This window comes from Engraulis encrasicolus, chromosome 13 (genome assembly GCF_034702125.1).
Source record: "Engraulis encrasicolus isolate BLACKSEA-1 chromosome 13, IST_EnEncr_1.0, whole genome shotgun sequence".
Classification (NCBI taxonomy): Eukaryota; Metazoa; Chordata; class Actinopteri; order Clupeiformes; family Engraulidae; genus Engraulis; species Engraulis encrasicolus.
The window spans coordinates 55,603,660-55,625,073 of NC_085869.1; the positions used below are offsets into that span (position 1 = coordinate 55,603,660).

The following is a 21,414-nucleotide window of genomic DNA, read 5'->3' on the forward strand; positions in this document are numbered from 1 at the left end:
GGCAATCTTCCAAACTTCCATGTTGAGGTTACGGTAGGATGGACAAAATGATGGAAAAAATATACCTCCAGTAATGTGCTCTGATAGTTTTTTAGCAAGTATGTGCTCTCATTCGCACGTGGTGCTGGGCCGCTGCGCTGACAGCTTTGGCTGGGCCCGGGACAAAGACATCCCCAAACCCAATCAATAAAATGTAATGAGGATCCAGTTCTGGGCCCCCTCTCTCTCTCTGGGCCCGGGACAAGTGACCCCTTTGTCCCCCCTTGTCGGCTTCCTTGCGCACACGTTTGCACACGTTATTGAAGTCCCACAGTAAGCATTATCCCCGGACCTTACACGGACGATGTCTGTTGCAAGTCCTCCCCGTGGTGAGCCACTTTCCCGTGGTGGAGGATGTCGGCCAGCGTGTCCGAGTCCAGAAGCTCCACCACGCTGTAGGGGGCGCAGTCCTCCAGGCCCAGCTTGCCGCACGCCCAGCCGCAGAAGCCCTTCTCCAGGTCGCGCACGGCCTGCCACCACTCACCGAACGCCCAGGACACCTGCACCACGGCCGAGTAGACGGCCAGCGACACTGACACGGCCATGATGAGCATGGGGTAGAAGATGATGAGGAAGGGGCAGAGGGTGATCTTGTGCCAGAACGTCCGCTCCTCGTTGTACACCAGGAAGACGTTGTACCTGTTATGAAAACACATGGCACAGACACACCACACGAGTTTCAGCTTTTCAACCATAACTTTATAGATTGCGCAAGAGTTTCCACCATCAAGCCATCTGCTTTTTAAATTCTTATGCTATCTTTTTAGGCCTTCTTTTATTATTGTTATCATTATTATTTTTATTTCCACTTCCACTATAACTCATTATTAATATTACACAGTAGAGAGCAGTTGCAACTTTCATTTCACTACCCATTACATCAAAAGAGTTAAAATCTTGAACTTCATCAAAGTTGCAACATCGCCGCATTGAGGTGTGAACATGAACTGCCTCATGATAGTGACTTATTTCAACCTATCATCATGATAGTACCAGGTGATCGTGCCGAAGTAGAACGACGTGATGAAGGAGAGGACGAAGACCACGGGCGCGCAGGACAGGCTCCACAGGAGCACGTGCGGCCCCTGGCACACGCCCAGGCCGCAGGAGCCGCGCATGGCGCCGCTGCGGCCTCCCTTGCCCGAGGCGGCGTCGCGCTCGCACGCGGCGTCCAGTCGCTCCTTGGACTTGGCCATGTCGCGCAGCTCCTTCTCGGTCAGCGTCACGTGGATGTCCACCATCTGGCCCTTCTTCTTGCCCCGTGCGATGGTGCCCGTCAGGGTCACGTAGCGGCTGTCTGGCGGCAAGCTCCACTGCTCCACTGGAGCAAAGAAGATTAAAGGATATATTTTGAATACATTTAGTATGCTGTATTTCTTTAACAGTATTGTGTTTGTCTTTCTGTCTGTCTGTCTGTCTGTCTGTCTATCTNTACAATACAATACAATACAATACAATACAATACAATACAATATCTTTTATTTGTCATTGTGACAAGCACAACGAAATTGTGCATTCCTTGTTGAAGCAAAAATAAATAAAAAATAATAATAAAAAAAAAAAAATGGAATAAAAAGAATGGTATGTATATAAAAACTATGCTTTTGATGCAAAATTCAGTTCTGTGATGGCCGCTGCATAGAAACTGTTTTTCAGTCTGTTTGTCCTTGTCTTAATGGACCTGAATCTCCTGCCCGATGGCAGCAATTCAAAAAGACTGTGACCTGGGTGGGATGTGTCTCTCAGAATGCACTTGGCCTTTTTTAGGCAGCGGGTGCTGTGTAGGCCCTCCAAAGATGGAAGAGGGCAGCCAATAATGTTCTCTGCAGCCTTTATGACCCCCTGGAGCTCTTTCCTCTGTGCCACAGTGCAGCCTGGGAACCACACACAAAGACAATATGTCAATATGCTCTCCACTGAGCAGCGGTAGAAGGACACAAGCAGCTTCTGACAGATGTTGTTTTTCCTAAGTATTCTTATCTATCTATCTATCTATCTATCTATCTATCTATCTATCTATCTATCTATCTATCTATCTATCTATCTATCTATCCAAAGAAAAGCACTAACATTAGAACAGATAACGTGTCACATCTCGCCCTTTCAATTATGCTTTGACATAATACATTTCATCAATGTCCTTATTGTCACCTGGAGTTGCCATCCTGTGGCAGGAAGTCACACCCAAGTACCATAGGAGACTGGACTTTATTCCACTTTGTTGCATTGGTTGTCATGGTTACCACAAGTTTTGTCTTGGTTACCATGTTGAAAATCTTAGTTCTTACCGTCTCCTGGAGGTGTGTTGAGAAACTTGGCGCCCTCCTCTAGGCCGCGGTCCTGGCCATCCTCGCAGCCCTGCTCGTCCCCCGGCTGCCTCTCCTGGTCCCTGTCCCCCTCTGCCTCCGTCATCTCCGAGCGGTACACGATGATGGACTCGGGCCGCGGCTCCTTCCTCCTCTTCTTCCTCCTCTTGCTGACCGCCGAGCTGGAGCTGGCCACAGAGCTGGGCTCCACCTCCACCCCCACCTCCTCCACCTGAGAGAGACATTTATTACATTACATTTAGAGGTTTTTGGACATTTTTATTACGGCAGGGCTGTGTGAGATGGGACAGGAAATGAGCAGGATAGAGATATTGGGTAAAGGTTGGGAAACGACCCTGTCCAGACTGAAACCTGGGTCCCCATGGGCATGCAAGTCCAAACGTGGGGGCTTAGCGCGCTGCACCACAGCGCCACCCTTAGTTGACGTTTTTATTCAAAACGACTTAGTCATTTGCAGGGTATAGGCCCCCCATACTCAAATAGCGGCCGCGGGGCATCTATTTGTGGCCCTCGAATAATTTTGAAAAATTAAAAAAAAAAAAAAATTTTTTTTTTTTTTTTTTTTTTGGTCCGATCGCGCTGCCGGCTCTTATTTTGAAATCGCGCCACAGACGCTAGGAAGATGCGTGCCGTGTCTCCGCCCCCTCAATCAGTTTCTCCCTGCAGGCTCCAAACAGAAGTGACTATGAGGGTGGCAGAGGCTGTTGTGAGGTAGACTACTGAAGGGAAGTACGGTAGAACTTGTAAATAAATTATTTACAAAGTTCTCTTTGCCTCGTTTTTGAAAGTAATGGTCCACATTTCATTGCATACAGTGTGTTAGGACTTCGAATTGGTTTAGCACTAGCTGTAGCTAGTTGCTAACACAAATGAAGGCAAATTGTGTTTGAGCTCTGCTGGCAGCTAACTAGGGGTAGCCTACTTAAAAACGAATTGCTTGATAAACTTTTCACACTTTTAAACAGTCCCCAAATAGTTCGTTTGGAAAGCTAAGCCCCTCATAAGATTTCAAACAAAGTTATGAGCAACTTGATGATTTATTATTGGCTGTTGCATTTAATCAACATTGCATCAATGTGCCATTTTCTTGTTGGCAAAACCTGGTGTCCTCCTATCTATGTGTCCTCTTTGTTGGGTCCATTATTGCATCTGATTCTCATTATGCATGTGAGAGTTGCATAAACAAAGTCATAATAAGCAACATTTGTTTGAAAAGTGTTATCTTCAGGCTTATTGGTTTTCTCACTAAGAAATAAATGTTTATGAATGTAGTCTGCAAATATAGGCTAATCTTATGTCATTTAAAAAAAATAATCTTATGTCATTTAAAAAAAAATACTGAAGGGTGGGTGGCAATGACAGCAAGGCAGGCACCTCACCCCACAGTGCTCCAGAAAAATGCAGGCCCTTTATGAGAGAAATGTTCTCCCATCCTGTCACTGGAAACTAAATATGGGTCAAAGACGTCCAAAAAGGAATTGTCATTCAGTGTAACGGTTACCTTCTGCTGACTGTAACTGTAAGAAACATGACTCCTTTTATTTCATTTTTTCCAGTGAATTCATGAAAGCCTCCGCTGTCATCCATTCACTTGAAACAATTTAAAAATCATGTTTTTTTTTACAGTTACATTCAGCAGAAGGTATCCCTTACACTGAATGACAGTTCCTTTTTGGACGTCTTTGACCCATATCTGCTGTGGGTGTGAGTGCGTGTGTTTTGTGATTACAAAGGCCTTATCATTTTTTATTTTTTAAAAAATATTTTTTTTTGGTGGGGGTCGTGTCGTGTCAGCCCGGCCCGGCCCTTTATTGGGAGGAATTTTGAAAAACTGGCCCTCGGGGACTTTTAATTGAGTACCCCTGGTATAGGCTATAGATCCCTTTAGAGTTTGTAAACAGGTATGACGTAATTTGGCTGCGTGCGCACCGCTGCCTCAAAATCGTCCATGCTCCGTTCACTTGTACAGAGACTCGACAGGTGTTTTTTTCCGAAATAAGGTAACGGATGCTCGCGCTAACCTCAGATATGCAGTGGGCACCACGGACACGGGTATTCCTGGCGATGTCATCAGTCTTGTCAGTAGTTTAATGTCTTGTAACAACAAACATCTCCTATGCTTCTGGAACAGCCTCTTCCCTCTCAAAATAGCATAACAAGTGTACTTTTCGGAATCTCTATTTTTCATCAACGTACACGCTTCAGAACGGCAGTTTTTCTCTCTTTAGTGTATGCACTGTCACCCAGTATTACATGCAGCCTCACCACTCCCGATTTTACCCATGCCTGCAGTTCTCCTAGTGCCCGCTGTCGAGATACGGCTCTGAGCGCAGCAGCCCGTTCTTTCTGAATGGAGTCTGCACTCCCCCTAGAGTGCAGTACCACCCAGAAAAGTGGAGTCTCTCGTAATATCCTTACAATATCTCTGGTGTGTTTGAGTCAATGATGCGCACGCATTCATGAGGACGTCGACTCTGAACGGGTCTATAGTCCTTGGAGCAGTATGGGGTTATATCATGGTGCCTTGCTCAAGGGTAGATCAGCCATGTACTGCGGTAGGGAGTTAAACAGTGGGATTTGAACCTGCAACCCTCTGACCTAAAGCCCATCTCTTTAACCATTAGGCCACAGATGCCCACTTAGCCATGCTTTATCATTGAGCGCAGTTACGTAAATGCAGGGAATATTCTGATTTTAACTGATGGCTGGTTTGTGCACAAGTCATATAAACTCTTTTTTCATTCCTAATGTGGCCGTGGTCAGGAAATATTGTGGTTCCACAGATGGAATATTACAGAACTTGCTTTTAACTGAATGCAAACAATATTCAGTTTGACACCAGAATACTCTGTGCATTTAACGGTGCTCATTGTGATTATGTACACAGCATACCACAGCATGCATTGCATTACATTTACCATACTTAATACGTATAAGGCCATAATCAGCAACACACAATGAGTGCATAATACAAAGTTCACAGGTGCAAAAAGATTACAGCAGGGTTAGCTTAGCTATGGCGCTTAAAGCAACTCACTTTTTTAAAGTACAGGGTATTGGCAACAGCAGACACTTCAGCCATGGAGTGAGGTACAGGTAGGCACTGGAGGAATGGGTTTCAAACTTGCAACACTCTGATCTAAAGCCCATCTCCTTAACCACACAGCTGCTCCACAGAGTTTCAGAGAGATTACCCTACAGCAGGGGTGGAAAGTAACTAATTACATGTACTCAAGTTACTGTAATTGAGTACTTTTTAGAGTAACTTGTAATTTTCTGAGTAGTTCTTGAAAGGTGTAACTTTTACTTTTACTCAAGTACATTTTGACCTAACTAAGTAACTGTACTTAGTTACATTTGAATCCCCTCAAGTTACTGAGTAAAAAAATATTGATGGCGAAAAATTTAAATTCGGGCGGAAAAAAACTCCCGGAACAATTCCTGGCCTTGCCAAAGAACGTGAATCTAACGTTCTTTGGCCTTGCCTGAAAAGTATAGTCTTGCCCTATGCGCGCCCTTTAGCTGTGCATTGTCACCATCAAGTCTACTAGTCGAGACTAGGGATGTAGTCGAGACCGCTTAGTCCGAGACCAAGACATTACCAAGACCGGAGGGTATCGAGACAGAGACCGAGAGCAAGACAGAACTCGAGACCATGGAGGAGGGAAGCACCTGATGAAGAGGATACTACCACAGGTTCAACTTCTGGTGGTGAAAACCCTTGGCCTAATTTGGACCAATTATTTATTTTCAAACGCACGAGTGGAAATAGCTCAGCAGGGTTGCTCTATAGGCTATGGGCGAAGAGGGCAAGACTTTCAGCTGAGAACTTTGAAAATCAGCTCCTGCTGAAAATGAACAAAAGCTTTGTGAAGTTTTAGATTATGGTTTTGTTATTGTTACAGCCGCCATGTTTTCAATTGCGTCGGTCTGTCTGTCTGTCTGTTTGTTTGACAACTCATTAATGAACGGATTTGGATGAGACTTAGTTTTTCAAAATGACCCAAGTGATTCAATTCTTTTGGTGATCCGGATCACCAACCTGAACCTGACTTTTTAAAAGATTCATCACCATTCCATTACACTAAATCTAAAACTAAAAAAAGTGTAACATAGTTAAATGTTCTAAAAAACGCTTCCTTTGTGGTGGTCTGCATTCTTGGAGTGCATTTCTAGTTAAAAGCTGTATTTTGATTTTTTGGAATATTCAACTTTAACTTTAAACTTTAGTGCTGAATTTGATTCATGACTCATCCTTTTTTTGCATTAAACAACTGAAAGTAACTAGTAACTTTTACTCTCAAATTACATTGTAAATGAAGTAATTTGTACTTTTACTTGAGTACATTTATAGATGGGTAATTGTACTTTTTTGTACAATTTAAGCAAAGTAAAGGTACTTTTACTCAATTACATTTTTTCTGTACTCTTTTCACCTCTGCCCTACAGTGATATGTAGGTAGCTTGTTCCACCTATGGGTGACAATGACGGCGAACAAGTTGCATTCCTGTGTAACTCCAGGGGCATTGAGGGCGAACCCAGATGGATCAAAATATTCCAACAGGAACAGTGCTAATACACCCAAACCACATATGGGCAACTGTTTCGAGTACGGACTGCAGGGTTCACGTCCCCCAGCTTATTTCAGCTGTCTCACTCTTCCACTGCCCATTCATAATTAAGGCAAAAGTCCACTGCAACACCCTTAAATATGTATGTGAGAGTCACCCTTGTGCAGTTCTCTTTTTCAAGTGAGGGAAATCAAAGTAGCAGCCCTCCTTTGGGCTACACAACTTCTTCATGACTCACCTGACTCACTGATGCCTCCGAGGGTAGAGAGTCCAGGTTGGGGCTCTCAGAGCCCGGATGGTGGCCCTCCATCTCCATCCTACCCGGCTGGGTCTGCTCCTCTTCACCCAAGGTATGTAGCGTGTGTGCAGTAGGCCTGGTTGGGGAGACTGGGGTAACGGTAGGGGTAGTGGTGGTGTGGATGGGGGTCTCTTTGTTGCTCAGCTGATTTTCTGAAGACTATGGTGAGTCCTTGTCTTCCTCAGGGTTACACAGGAGTGTTGCAGTCACACATGGCAAATGGGAGACCAATGGCACAACCTGGAGGTGAGAGAGAGAGTTCAGATGAGATGAGATGACATCATGGTTTTAGAAAGTCATTAGGTCGTAATAATCAAGCGCACATTTTGTAATCTAATGTCTTTAATATAATAATAAAAGCATATGCATGTAATACATAGCGGGTGAATTAATCAAGTGCACACTTTGGAATTTAATGTGTTTAAAAAAATAATAAAAGTATATGGCACTGTAATAAGTGGGTGTAGGCCTAGGCCTATTCGTTTCGTGTGAATTCATGTGACTTTGCAATTAGAAATGACACATTTTATAGGAAGCTTTGCTAGGCCTATTTATTATTCCAGCTTGCCTATGCACCCCGCATTTAACCCCTCTCTGCACGCGGCACGCCTGCACAAGGCATTTGGTTTCCCCTCTCCTGTCCTAATCACAAAAACTGAACGCAAAACGTGCAGCTAGCAGGCTACCCCATATCATCGACTCAATAGTCCCACTTGCACACAGTGACAATGGAACAAGGCACTGTCATGCATTATCCGACACCCTTTTCCGACCATCTCCCAAACTGAAATGCACCCGCGCAGCGAACGAATACAAACACTAGTGAAACAAACGTCTTAAAATAAGGAAAACACAAATATAGGCATTGTTGGCAGTGTGATGTTGTCTATTCGACTACACACCAGCGGGGAGATTAACGGGGATAGCCTAATATTTTCCTTTCTCAGCTGATCTCACCCATCCTCCACAACATGTCGGTATTCTATCTGCACAAAAAGAGACAATGAGCACGATAATGCAGTGTGTTTACCTTGTTTCCAGTCGGTTGAATACCCGGTGTGTTTACTTTTAACGTGTAATGAATGGGGCGAACGGGGAGATTGTTTTATTCCATAAACAGCCCGATGACGCGTGCCCTACAAACAGCCGCCATACAGATGCGCTCATACACTGCCCACTGCCCAGATTGTCATATACCACGCCCACTAATCCCCCCAACCTCAGTGCTACCCAATCAGACGTGAATGTGGACCGGCCATTTAATTTATGTGTAATCCAAAACGAGGCAGAACATTAGTGGAGCGAGAAAGCCCCTTCTTGTGGCGGTGAGAAATATCATCAAAGAGTATCAAATATGTCACGTGAAACTGTACTGTTGTCAGTTTTAGAGACGTAGCCTACATTGATGAATAGGCTTATGTATGCTAATTTTGGCATGTCTTTGTCCTGCTCTGCTCAAAAAACCCAGGCTTCCCTCCATCCCTCAGAGAGAGTAGAGAGATATACTTAAAGAATCTCTGCATCCCTGGTGAAGTCATAAGAACAATGCAGAACAAGGCACGTTTTTGTACCATGTACTGTAGCCTACCAGGTCTCTATTCGCCACGTTTCTAGTCGCATGAACTGTGTGATGTAGCCTGTGGCTATTGCCTCAGTCAATGTAATAATTCATTCATTACTCATAGCCTAGGCCTACACCATGGCCTAAATCTGTTCTGGCCAGAGTTGCATCTTGCCACCAGGCAAGGAAGGCAGGCAGCCGCTTGGGGCCCCATAGCCCCTAGTGAATAACAGCCCACATTTTACCAGTGGCGATTTTGGTTCAAATGCTCTTTTTTTGCATTTTCGCTTGGGGCCCCACCTGACCCTATATATCGCCTCTGGTTCTGGCCTGTTCTGCCTACATAGCTCAGCCACGTGTCCTACCCTAATTCTCAGGTTATTCAAAAATGAGATAGGCCTACACGTTTAATATGGTGAAATGCAGTGCAAGAAATATTCGCTTAAAGAAGTCTGTTTTTTTTCCCTGTGTACGTTTCCCAAAATCGCTTAACATGATGAGCGACCTGCAGCTGCATGAAGATAATGCACTGGGGCGCGCACGCGCGCGCTCATTCACCAAAACAAGGCTAGAGAGGTGGTCACGAGCTATCTTCTCCTTGGTCACTCACGAGATCTCAAACTTCCACTTGAACTTCAGGTAAGGCCAGTGAGTCAGTTGATTGCTTCACTGCTTTTGAGCCATCATTCGCGAGTTAAACAAAATATATTTCCCTTTACATCTGCCGTAAACAGGTTCAGGGTATGTAAAATTGAGATAACCACACACATTTTCATTAGTTAAGGTGAATGTAATTATCGCATTTCTGGGAGAGTGTAAAAGCCTTTCAGTTTTTAGACTGCTAATACAGTTAGCCGAAGGGAAGCTGTCATCTACTTAAATTGCATACTTAAACCGTTTGTCTTTTTTGTCACACAGTAAAATGGCTGATACAGAGCTTATGGAAAGTTTGGATACCCTCTTAGTACAGTTGGGTAAGTTCAAAAAGTATACCCTATCTTAATTAGGTAGCCAACGCTTGGTCAGCTAAGTAATGTTAGCTATCTGTTGACTGTCTTGTTTACATTATGTAGCCTAGCAGTTGCAACAGTCATTAAGCAACACTATTTTCCCCCTTCTAGCTCTGCAGACTCGAGAATTGTGCTCGAAAAAAGACGATGTACACAGGCAAATTAAAGGTCAGTATGGTCGGTGATAAATTACACATTGAGATACATACTCTAGTACAGACAGCCTTCGGTCCACCATTCTGTTTATCAAGTGAATGCTATGTCCACACGCTCCATGCTCAACCAGCATGGTTCCTGCACCACCTTGGCGAGTTCTGTAAACACCACATTTAATCATCTTTAATGTAATAGCTTATTTACTTAGCACATTCAAGTCCAGTGCCACGCATTAGGCTACATTTCCAAATGACCTATTACGTTTCACCTGTCAAACTAGGACATTTCGATAGTTAAAACCAGGTCATTAGGAATCTGTGGCACTGGATTATATCACAGTCCTAAGAAACTCTCTGGTTGTATCCTCTGAATCCAGGTGGTTGCCCATTACTACATCATGCCATAATGCTAGTTCTACATGTTGCAAAGACTATTGTGGTAAGGTAACTGACTGTCTTTGTTCTCCCCCAGTCTTCCAGACTAATATTCAGCAGAAGAAGACTTGCATCGAGGAGACCAGGAAGAGCATAGAGAAACTTGAGGATCAGATCTTAGAGAAACAGAAGACAGTGCAGCATTACAGAGAGAACACTAAGGGGTAAAGTTAAGAATAAAATAAAACAATTGATACAATACAAAAAAATACAAGGACATACATAGCTGAGTTGTTAATCATCATCGATAATACAGATAAGAAAACTGTTCTTCTGTTCCATTGGATTGATTTAAGTACAGCATAACACACATAACACTATGCAATGTAGTATATATTTAATACACCATAATAACAATTGAGTAACAGGGCTTTTTCTAGGAATTTTTGGCATGAGGGAGCATCATGGCAGGTTGGGGGGGGGTGAAGTGGGGAATTTACTTGGGGCGCTCAAAAAAGTAATATATATATTTAAAAAAAAAGAAGTATGAGGGTGCACTCGCGGAGGTATGAGGGTGGAGCGCCCCTATTTCCCCGTTCAGAAAAAGCCCTGAGTAACTAGATACTTAACTTCATGTATTGTAGTATGAAGAGGACCAATGACCTAATGACGCACTATGAGAAGGTCTTGGAGAGTGAACTGGAGCGCCGAAATGAGAACTGCAACAGGGACATGTAGGTTTCTTTTAGGGTTCCTTATTGAATGTCCATTTTGTATGACAATAACAAACAAAAAAGCTAAATGTATTATATTTAAAAATCTGTCTCTATCTACAGCACAATAAATCCTAAAAATACACAAATTATTGTGAACTCCAGATGAGTTCCAAATGAAAAGTAAACTCCAGTCCATTATGGTTTTTTTTTTCAATTTCTTCAAGGAAAATGTATCAGGAGAGAATCGAGAGCTGCAAGGCGGTTCTGAAGAAGCACAAGGAGAAGTACCATGAGCACCCCCTGGCCCAAAAGCTGTTGCTGATCCTGGCCAAGAACGAGGAGATTGAGAAGCGGATCAGGGCCTGCGAGGACCAGATAGCCGCCGGGGAGAAGAAACGGCAGGAGCTGCATGGTAATATGGCGGGATATTTTTGATAAAGTAGATATACAGTACGTAGGTTCATAACAAGCATGACAAGCAGACTGATTAATTCTTTTAGTTGTAACAAAATTCACTGTTTTCTTTGTAGATGCAGCACGAAATAAAACTCTACCGGAGCAAGGAGACGATAGGTTTGTGGTGTCCGCCATCCTAATACTTACAACTGTCCATAACTATAAAGCAGTCAGAAGTTAGACATGTTTATTTATCTATTGTATTTCATTTGCTTGTTTGTTTTTTTGGCAAAGTGTGTCAGTTGGTCACATAGAGCTTCAGATGATGGAACAGGGAGAAGCATCAGTGGAGGGGAAGGAGCTGCTGTCACAGGTACAGTTGCATTGGCATAGGTGTATAAAGTAGGTAGTAGAAGTAGACGTACAATGTTATTACATGGTTATGTTATTACATGGTTATGTTATTACATGGTTGGAACTATGCAATATATAATACTTTTAGTGTTGTAATCACATCCATAACAGTACTTCTACTTCTACAAGCACAGTGATACGTGATGGTATAAATGTATAATGTCTGCATTTTCCAAAACTTATTTACGCATAGCTGGTGGGGGGAGGGGGGCGTACACAAATTCAGGTGTAATTAACACTGAAGTCAAAAACCAGCCGTACGGACACTAAAAACAACACTGATGCAGGTTCTCAAATGCTCTCTCTCCTCTCTCTCTCTCACACACACACACACACATGCTCACGTAGGTACGCATGCTCGCGCGTTCACACACACAAACACACCAGCGTGCACGCTCGCGCACACACACATACATACACACACACACACACACACACACACACATTTTTAAGTCGGTGTTTCCTTGCCTTGTGTGCAGGGCCAGGGTTCAGGCTGGGAGGTCCTGGATGAGGGTCAGGGCTGGGGAGAGGAGAGGATGGAGGAGGCAGACGCCGGCCGAGGCAGAGCAGGTGACCATGGCTCTCATGTCAATTCAATTTCTATTTCAGATTATTGGAGTGTAGTATGGTCCTAGAACACTGTACTAAGTAGTAGTCCAGCATAACATACAGATGGCATGACAATGATGTGAAGAAAAGAGGAGGCACACATAAAATGATCACAGTAGGAATAAAACGTAGGAATTTAGAACACAGGAAAAGAACAGATGAAATGCTGATCTTGACATCAAAAGTATATCACATGAAACAGTGTAGATATATAAATATATAATTTGTGATAATCGTGAATACGGAAAGTGGAACTTAAACTAACAAATAATTGAATAGCATTCAATTTACTTTAGAGTTGTCCCAGTGATCCGATAGCAGTAGCTAATGTTCGATAAGGGACACGCACAAAAAAACATTTTAGTGAGATCAAATATTTTATGTTTACCATAATTGTAAGTCTCATCCCCATCGCACACACAGTTTTAATACATTTTATACTACAATACAAAAAATAATACAATAGTCTTTTTGACTTATTTTCTCTGACTTTGTGATGGTCTGTTTGTCTTTTGCAGTACAAAGGGAGGTAGCGGACAAACCCAAGCAAGGACAGAGGGAACAGGTTGGGCCTTCAGTGTCTCAAGCCACAAATATTTTACGTGACATTGTAAATCACAGCCACTGAGCGTTACTAGCATTTAATTAGGGAATTAATGTCCTCTCTTAACGTTCATATGATATTGGGTGAACTTTTTTTCTGTGTCTTAAACAGAGGTGTCAAAAGCATAAGTAAAATAATAATAAAATCCATGTCACAGTATTTTTTTTAGTTCTCTGTAAGATTTTATTATTTTAAGGGATCACTGTTTTAGCCACTCGGCATACTTCAACTTTTTCTCAAATATATGAACTTCTATGATTACCTGCTCTCTCCCCCCCCCTCCCAGGAGGCTAGCTTCAATGTGTTTGGCATGGCCGAGGGACCGGCCAGAGAGGAAGGCTTTGCACTGGGGATGGCAGCGGAAGCCGCAGCAGCACCCACCACGACAGCAACAATAGAGAGCCGTGGGCAGCAGCAGGACCCCCCCACACCCAAAACCCCCAAGGCTCCCAGCAACCCCCCCAGGACCCCCACCACCCCCCAGACCCCCTGCACCTCCACTGCTGCAGCTGGGGATGCGGACATGCAGGTGCCAGCCGCCGGGGCCGCAGGGGACGTCACACCCCCTCCTCAGCAGACGCCCCCCAGGATGAAGGCGGCCCTGTCCACCCCCACCTTCAAACTCGGGTGAGTGGCTGTCAAAAGTCAAAAGTGTACAGCTACTTTGAAGTGTCAGGCTATGTGTACTGTATGTGCCCTATGTACTGTAACATGTATATTATAGACACAGCTGATTGTATTTGTGTTTCACCAGACATCAAGTAAACAATTGACACTATAGTAAAGCACACTCACTCACTCACTCACGCACACACGCGCGCATAGATGGATGGATGGATGGGCGTGTGGGTGTGATTGCAATGTCACCGAATCTATAACCAATTCAAAGTGGTCTGGACCACTTGGACCTATCCATCCACTTTGGCCGCCATATCCTATAAGCTTTTCTACGAGTAGCTTCCGTGAAGGGGCTTGTGCATATTTCACTTTTGTTTTGTACAGTTATTGCTCAGCTGTACTCCTGTACTCTGTAATGACTGAATGTGTAAATAAAAACATCTTACATACTTAAAAAAATAAAATAAAAAGTCATCCACCTTGACTAACAGATTGTTGTGTCAAACGTGTTGTTGTTATAACAGGGGCCGCAGCGACAGCACGGAGGAGAAGTCCCCAGGCTTCGTGTTCACCATGCCGGCTGAGCCCACTCCAGCTGGCTTCTCAGCTGAGCCCCCTCAAGCTGGCTTCTCAGGGTTCGGCTTCGACATGGGCTCCACAGCACAGGAGGAGGAGGTCAGAGACAACACACACACACCTTGTAGATTCATATTTCTGTTCTTCTGTTCTGTTCACTGTTCTGCTAGTGGATTGGCGTACGATTTATTGAACAAAAAAAAGACGCTAGTACCATAGTACTGCAGTTACTACCATCACAGAGTCTTTAGTAATATATTATAAATTGGACGTTGCACTAATGATAACAACAAACTTCATAACCGGGTCCAACCCAGATTTAATATACCAATGATGTTCATTCATTAATTCATTCATTTGTTCATTCTCATACATTCATTCATTGAGGTCAGGGACAAGCCAGACACTTATTTGATGCAGATGCTGGGATAAAAAAAATCCAAGTACATCAAAACAACACTGCTATGACATCTTACAGTAAGACTTGGTCGTGAACATTTTGGTAACAAGCTTAGGGTATAGGCTCTACATACATGAATAGCAATGTGACTTAATTTCCCTCATTCATTTATTCATTCATTCATGATTCTCAAAATTTTGATTTTAGATTTAATTTTATGTACTACATGATATTAAATATATTCAGTATTGTTGCTTTATGGTCCCATGTTGACAAAGACAGGTCTATTACTATTTAGTGGTTCAGGGCCCTGTTTCTCGACAGCGCTGGTTGCAATGCAACTTAGTTGCAATGCAATTTCCCATTGACAACCTACTAAGTTGCTAACTGGTTATGCACCCCCATGCACTTGTTTTTAATGTACCAATTTAATTTTCATTCAAAAATAGGTCTTTGTAGTTTAGGTTTAGATTGACAAACTCTGTTGTTTTTTTATTCCCATTTTCAGGAAACTCCTTTCTCTTTCACAAGCGAGTATTTCAGCGATAAGGTATGTTTGGATGTGTTCTGATAAGTCTGTAGTCCAGTGGTTCTCAATCTTTTTTGAACAAACGCCCCCTTGGCATCATCACAAGCCTCCCAACGCCCCCCTGACCTCATCATAGGCCTGACAACACCCCCCTTAGTATTAAACATTTAAATGTACTAATGCCCCCCAAGGGTAACAAAGCACCGCACCCTTTCAGCTGTATCCTTCTCTACGCCTCCCTAGAGCCCCACAACGCCCCCGTTGAGAAACACTACTGTAGTCCAAGGGGATGGTGTTACAAACGGGCTGTGTCTGTAACTGTATTCCTGGGAAATATACTGGGTACATTTCTGAAGCATTTCACATTTTGCACATCACCAAATAATCTGTCTGTATTTTTTTTGATTTTGGCTAACAAATGTTTTGTGTCTTTTCAGAAATTCTCTGAATCAAAGTTCTCAGGTATGGCTATTGTTTAGTTTGAGTGTTGCCAGTACTGTGCATCATTTGCTTTCTCTGTTGATCCAGTTGCATTAATGTGATGCGTGTGTGTGATTGTGTTGATTTTAGGGTTTCCATTTGACCAGCAAGAAAGTGGGTCTGAGGATGGATTCCAGTTCCCCTTCTCTTCCGAGAGTCCCACGCAGAAGCCCAACAGTTCCGAGGGGGGCTTCCAGTTCTCCTTCTCCAACCAGAGCCCAGAACAGCGCCCCTCCTCCAAAGACAGCGCAGGCAGTGGCGACGGGTTCCCCTTCTCCTTCAACTTCTAAACGTTCTACAGTCCACAGTCCTTCCAAGTTCTACGTTCTGCTATTCAGGAGGAATTGTCGGTAGCTTTCTATTCTGTGCCAGATTGGAGGAGTATTGTAGAAGTTTGTAGGATGAATTGTATGTGCATTTTCATGAACTGCATGTTTTAGATGTGATACATGACAGATGGTTTATGGAACCTGGTGTGCTAACCGTGTGCAAACTTTTTAAGTCCTCTATCAACAATATACTTGTTATTTAGCAGTGTAGGTCAAAGAAACGGTATGATACAGGATGGTATGTTATGTTATGGAGGCATCGTAATGGAGTCAAAGTAATAGAAGACATTTTTTTCCATTTGTTTGGTTTGGGAAAATTACAGAGCATGCAGTACTCCTGTCATTTTATTTATGGTGATGAAAAACTACGGCAAGACTGATGTCAGTAGTCATCTCTGTGATATTTATTGTTGTTTAATACATTCAGATGGTAGTGTTTACACAAATATATTCTTACACTTGTTTGCCTGTTTACTTGGAAGAAGAAAAAGAGAACAATAAAAATATAGGAATCAAAGGCAAAATGCGTGATTCAGAAATGCTTTAGATCCATCACAATTGACATTCAGTCATGGCAGTTGAACACTATATTCACATTGAAGTCCTACTAAGAACACATACATTTACTCACTGGAGTGTTACAACAACACTTGACATCAAATTGGTTCCAACAATAATCACAGACAATTAAAACTTAAAAAAAACGAGAACAGTTGCACTTATTGCACTTACAGTATCGTCCGTTTGGCGTATATTTTTAAAGGTCTGATTCATAAATGTGCATATGCAAAGGGGCGGTGTAATGGGGGTAAAGTGGGAATATGTCACTAGGGCCCCACATATGTGGGGGACCCACACAGAGTCAGATATATATCTGGAGATGTTATGCGTGGGTGACCCTGAATTTGCTGCTACGCCCCTGGTGCAAGGTGCCTCAGGTAATATCAAACATCAATTCACACCATTGCCTTTTCACAAACTAATAATAAAACAGGTGAGGTGACACATCACAGCAGATAGAGTGCACTAGGTGTGAGATATATTAGACAATAAAGTTACAGTGAGAGATACAAGATAGATCTGCCATGAATCTACTGTATAAGTTTTGCGATGAAAGCTTACAAAGTTAGTGTGCAGGCAAATTTTGCCCGACTGCAGCAATATACAGTTGCATTTAATAGACTTTGGCCACACATGAGAGATACAGCTGTCCAAAGAAGCACCATTGAATACATGTAAATTGGGTGTTGATAATATTCAATGTTGAGGAACATGAATAACTGCTTCAGAAAAAAAAACCCTACAAGCAAAGACTACCGATCAGAGAGAGTTTGTTCAAGTAGTTCCAATGTGGCTGCCTATATGCATACTGTAATGTGAAATAGTGAGGGTTTGTTCCAGAAATGTGTGTTCAACAGCTTGATAAGTGAGTGGTGAAATGGTGGCAGTGAATTGGATGAATGGTCTGGCAGTAGCCAAGCATTGGGACCCTGGTTATCTGATCCAGCAGAGTAGATAGTAGGGCTGTAACGATATTGTATCGAACCGAGAAATTGTGATACACAGAGTCATGATACTGTATCATGATACAAGGCGGCAGTATCGTGATATGCCCTTTCAAAGTTTTATTACCCATTAGTCCAGAAAACAACCTTATGATTTGATGTGATAGTGTTTCCAAACTTCAGTGGAGATACATTTCAGAAATTGTGGGGTGTATCGAACCGTAGGTCAAAAATCGTGATACGAACCGAATCGTGAGTTGAGTGTATCGTTACAGCCCTAGTAGATGGACAAAACCATCAGCATAGAGACAGACAACCTTCGTTCAACAGGTTACATTATGGTTAGTGACTGCTGGTATTTACAACAGGAATGGCTATTAGTCAGTCTGCACGGTGTACGTTTCACCATAGTACTGAATATATGCTCAGTGTCATGTAAGTATTATTATTTATTTAGGCTTTATATGTAGCTCCACCATCAGTGATTTATTGTAATTGTCATGGCTTAATCTAAGAGGATGGAGCCAATCTTTACTCACAGTGGTCAATATCTCATTGTATAGTTTTACAAATAAATTGCTATCAGTAGCAAAGGGAGCACAGCTCTGGCTCTAGTACAGAGGTGAGGAGGGGAAGTTTGGCTAAATCTCTTTCCCAATGTAAAGTCTGGGCTTAGTTTGGTCTATTCTTAGGAGTGGACTCTAGAAATAAAAGGGGCCGTTACGAGCCATTACAACATTATTAGTAATAACAAGGCCTAAAATTATATTCTTTCAAAGATCCTAACATTTTCCTCTGTGCCCCATGTGCTCAGGTTCATCACCTAAACCGTTGAGCAAAAATTCACATTCATGTTCATGATTGCATTGTCAGCGAATTTAAAATCAAGTAAAAGCCTTCAAATCAGTCCGAAGTTGCTTATCTTTGATATGGCTTTGAGAGCTGTCCTGGTGCTACAGCCTTTTCAGGAGCTTCGGTTGACTCAAATCAAACCTGATAAAATTTCCTATAACATTTACAAGGTTCCTGAGTAAGAGTCATTTCTGTGAAGAAGTATAAAAGAATTCACAAGAGGACATTAACATTGCATTTAATTTAACAGTGCAGTGCCACTGCTACATTAGTCCTAAAAGTTGGAGATTGCTTTTGCATGTCGGGCCTTACAGAGGTGAACACACCGGATTGAAAAAGTTAAAGTCCTGCCATGTACTCCTTCTGACTGTGCTCTCTGTTGATTCATTAATCCTATCATCTACCCGAGAGCAGGTTAAATAAATTGGCTTTGCTGGACAAATATGAGGTAAGGTGTTTTACTTTCTGAACCTGGATATTTTGCCACTGCAACCCTGCTCTAAGTAGCACCAGGTTGTACTTTAGATGGGACGAATGTCCCTTGGTCTTTTAGGCACATGTACTGGTGAGTATAAAACAGTAGAGCCTGAAATCCTGGCTAGAGAGTAAAAATGACAGCAGAAATGCTTTATCATCAATAAAGTATGTTTTACTACACAGGGTGGGAGTTGCATTATTGTAGCCACCACATTGTAAACTTTTCTTTTCTCTACAATGTGAACAGATCATCGATCAGGTAGATGATGGGTAGATCACCTAATTATTGAACCCACCTCTGTGAAGAGCGCAGGCAAGAGTGAATACATGGCAAAGTTTTTAACTTTCGGGCATCGGATTATCCATCAGTGGAGTGTAGAGCGATCTGGTGTGATGATGAGTGGGGGAGTGGATACGAGGAGAGAAACATGGATGGATGAGGCAGGGTAGCTATTTGTTACTGGTCTGGAGTGCATTTCTTGAAAGTGTAGTTTTTAGCAACTTGGGTAGTTGCCAATGGGAAATTGCATTGCAACTAACAAAGTAGCTACCGTATTTAGCAACTACGCTTTCAAAAAATGCACCACTGGATTCAAATTTTCAGAAATATGTTCTTTCATTTACAACCTCACCTGCTTAATTTCAGAACCTCACATGATCCTTTTTTTAGAATCTCATGTGCCGTTTGTTTTTTTTAGATCCCTGTGTCTATGCTCATGGACCGCCGGGTCACGTGCTCGATCTCTCCAGTAACGTAGTCATCAAAGTTGGTCTGGTACCTGGCCAACATCTTCAGAATCAGGCGGTGATGCAACCACCACTGGTTCTTGGATATCCTGTGCCTGGAGCATAGAAACACACACAGACACACACACAGACACACAGACACACACACACACACACACACACACACACACACACACACACACACACACACACACACACACACACACACAGACACACAGACAGACACACAATGGTAAACATGGCACAATCAATTGATTGAAGCCTTTTCATAAAATTCAGAACAGTTAGGAAACCTACAAAATAAAGGTACATTTTCAATAACATATACAGTAATTAGTGCAAAATAAGTGTCAGAGCAACTCACTGGAAGTCTGTCTGCTCCTTGAGTTCTGTCACGGGGCTGAAGGACAGCTGCTTCTTGTTTAATCCGATCACACATGCAGTTTCTGGGGCATTTGCAAACACCCTCCCTAATAGACAAACATAGGACACACAAAGGCTCAGTCTTTAAAGGGTAACTTCTGCCAATTTTGACATGCAGTGTAATGCTAACACTACACTGGACTTGTCTGAGGGAAGTCTGCCCCCATTGGAAAAGCTCAGATCTCAGAAAGGGCTGAGCCGAAAAATGCAGCATCGCCGAGGACTGACAAGTCAAGGGTAGCGTGAGCAATACAACAGCATATTGAAATTGGCAGAAGTTCCCCTTTAAACCATACATTACAGCCCCATCATCAAGAGGAAAAACAGTGCAGTTGCAATTGAATTGTTTATTTGAATGGAATCATTACTTTAGTAAAATGTATGGGTGGTTGTGCTCAGTCTCAGAAATGAAAATCTAAACTTCTGATTAAATCAGTCTGCTGAAAAATAAACATGCCAGGCTTGGTTGGCTCACCTTGTCTGAAGTTCTCCACCATTTTCTCACTGAGCCATTGGACTGACCTCACCCCCAGCTTGGTGCCAAAGTTCCTGTCGAATGGAGAGGGCGACCCTCCCTACCAGCCAATAACACAGAAAGTCAGACACTGGAAGCCATTCGCCATGCTACTGTCTGAAGGCTTGTCAAGAGTGAAACGTACTGAAACATATTATAGTCAGGGTCCAGGGAAGCATGGGTGTAATTTTAGGTGTGGATGGTGGGGACATGCCCATACCACTTTTGAGGTAAACCTAGCTTGTCCCCTCTCCTTTTGCACCAGTATAATGGAAAACTAAATTATCGTACCTGGACAATTTGCTATACTAATGTCCCCACCACTTTCAAAGCCAAAACTTTACAGGAAAGCCGATATGGGGAGACAAAGGGGTCAGTTGTCCCAAGCCTAGCGAGAGAGGGCAGAATTGATTTCTCATTACATTGCATGCATTGTGTGTGTGCGGAGGCTTACAATACACTGACTGTGAATACTGAAACACTGACAAAAGACTGTACTGAGTGTACATAACTGAGGTATTCCTGTGCAGTCCTCCACTTGGAATGGGATCTCAAAACCTCAAAGCAAATGCTGGCATGGGAGGTAGACGAGTCGCACCAACAAGTGAGCTAGATGGCCAGTCGCCAGCACATCTGTATGTATGAGGCTTCGGGAAGGAGGTTTACACACTAATATTCTAACCGTCAAACTCTGCTAGCTGGCATCCTTTACATGAGGATCGTGACCACGAGCACACAGGTTTGTCAAAAGTGTCTTACCTGAATTTATTCACAAGAGTGTCTATCTAGCAATCAACAACTAGCTGCTAACTAACAAGGTACAACATACCTGAAAAAGGTGAACCAGTAAAAGGCAGTAAGAGGGTTAAATTGGATGTCATGGAAATT

General features: G+C 42.9%; 3 protein-coding genes across 3 annotated transcripts; 1 reads left to right on the plus strand and 2 right to left on the minus strand.

Annotated features, from left to right (window-relative positions):
• Positions 1 to 93: 93 nt before the first annotated feature.
• tmem169b (transmembrane protein 169b) lies at positions 94 to 7,254 on the minus strand. Its single transcript, XM_063212973.1, has 4 exons — positions 7,177 to 7,254; positions 2,328 to 2,577; positions 1,033 to 1,360; positions 94 to 678 (listed from the first exon to the last, which is right to left on the minus strand). Exons 1-4 carry the CDS (start codon positions 7,252 to 7,254, stop codon positions 333 to 335), a joined length of 1,002 nt encoding a protein of 333 aa, XP_063069043.1. The 3' UTR covers positions 94 to 332.
• Positions 7,255 to 9,346: 2,092 nt separating this feature from the next.
• LOC134461419 (coiled-coil domain-containing protein 88B) lies at positions 9,347 to 16,525 on the plus strand. The gene is made up of 15 exons (XM_063214345.1): positions 9,347 to 9,436; positions 9,716 to 9,771; positions 9,919 to 9,975; positions 10,435 to 10,561; positions 10,982 to 11,071; positions 11,278 to 11,465; positions 11,584 to 11,626; positions 11,744 to 11,822; positions 12,343 to 12,433; positions 12,991 to 13,037; positions 13,363 to 13,703; positions 14,219 to 14,369; positions 15,179 to 15,220; positions 15,637 to 15,661; positions 15,770 to 16,525. The coding sequence occupies exons 2-15, from the start codon at positions 9,720 to 9,722 to the stop codon at positions 15,967 to 15,969; spliced, it is 1,533 nt and encodes a 510-aa protein (XP_063070415.1). The 5' UTR covers positions 9,347 to 9,436; positions 9,716 to 9,719; the 3' UTR covers positions 15,970 to 16,525.
• LOC134461420 (ATP-dependent 6-phosphofructokinase, liver type-like) lies at positions 16,391 to 20,787 on the minus strand. Its single transcript, XM_063214346.1, has 3 exons — positions 20,488 to 20,787; positions 19,954 to 20,059; positions 16,391 to 19,684 (listed from the first exon to the last, which is right to left on the minus strand). Exons 1-3 carry the CDS (start codon positions 20,507 to 20,509, stop codon positions 19,537 to 19,539), a joined length of 276 nt encoding a protein of 91 aa, XP_063070416.1. The 5' UTR covers positions 20,510 to 20,787; the 3' UTR covers positions 16,391 to 19,536.
• Between the last annotated feature and the right edge of the window lie 627 nt (positions 20,788 to 21,414).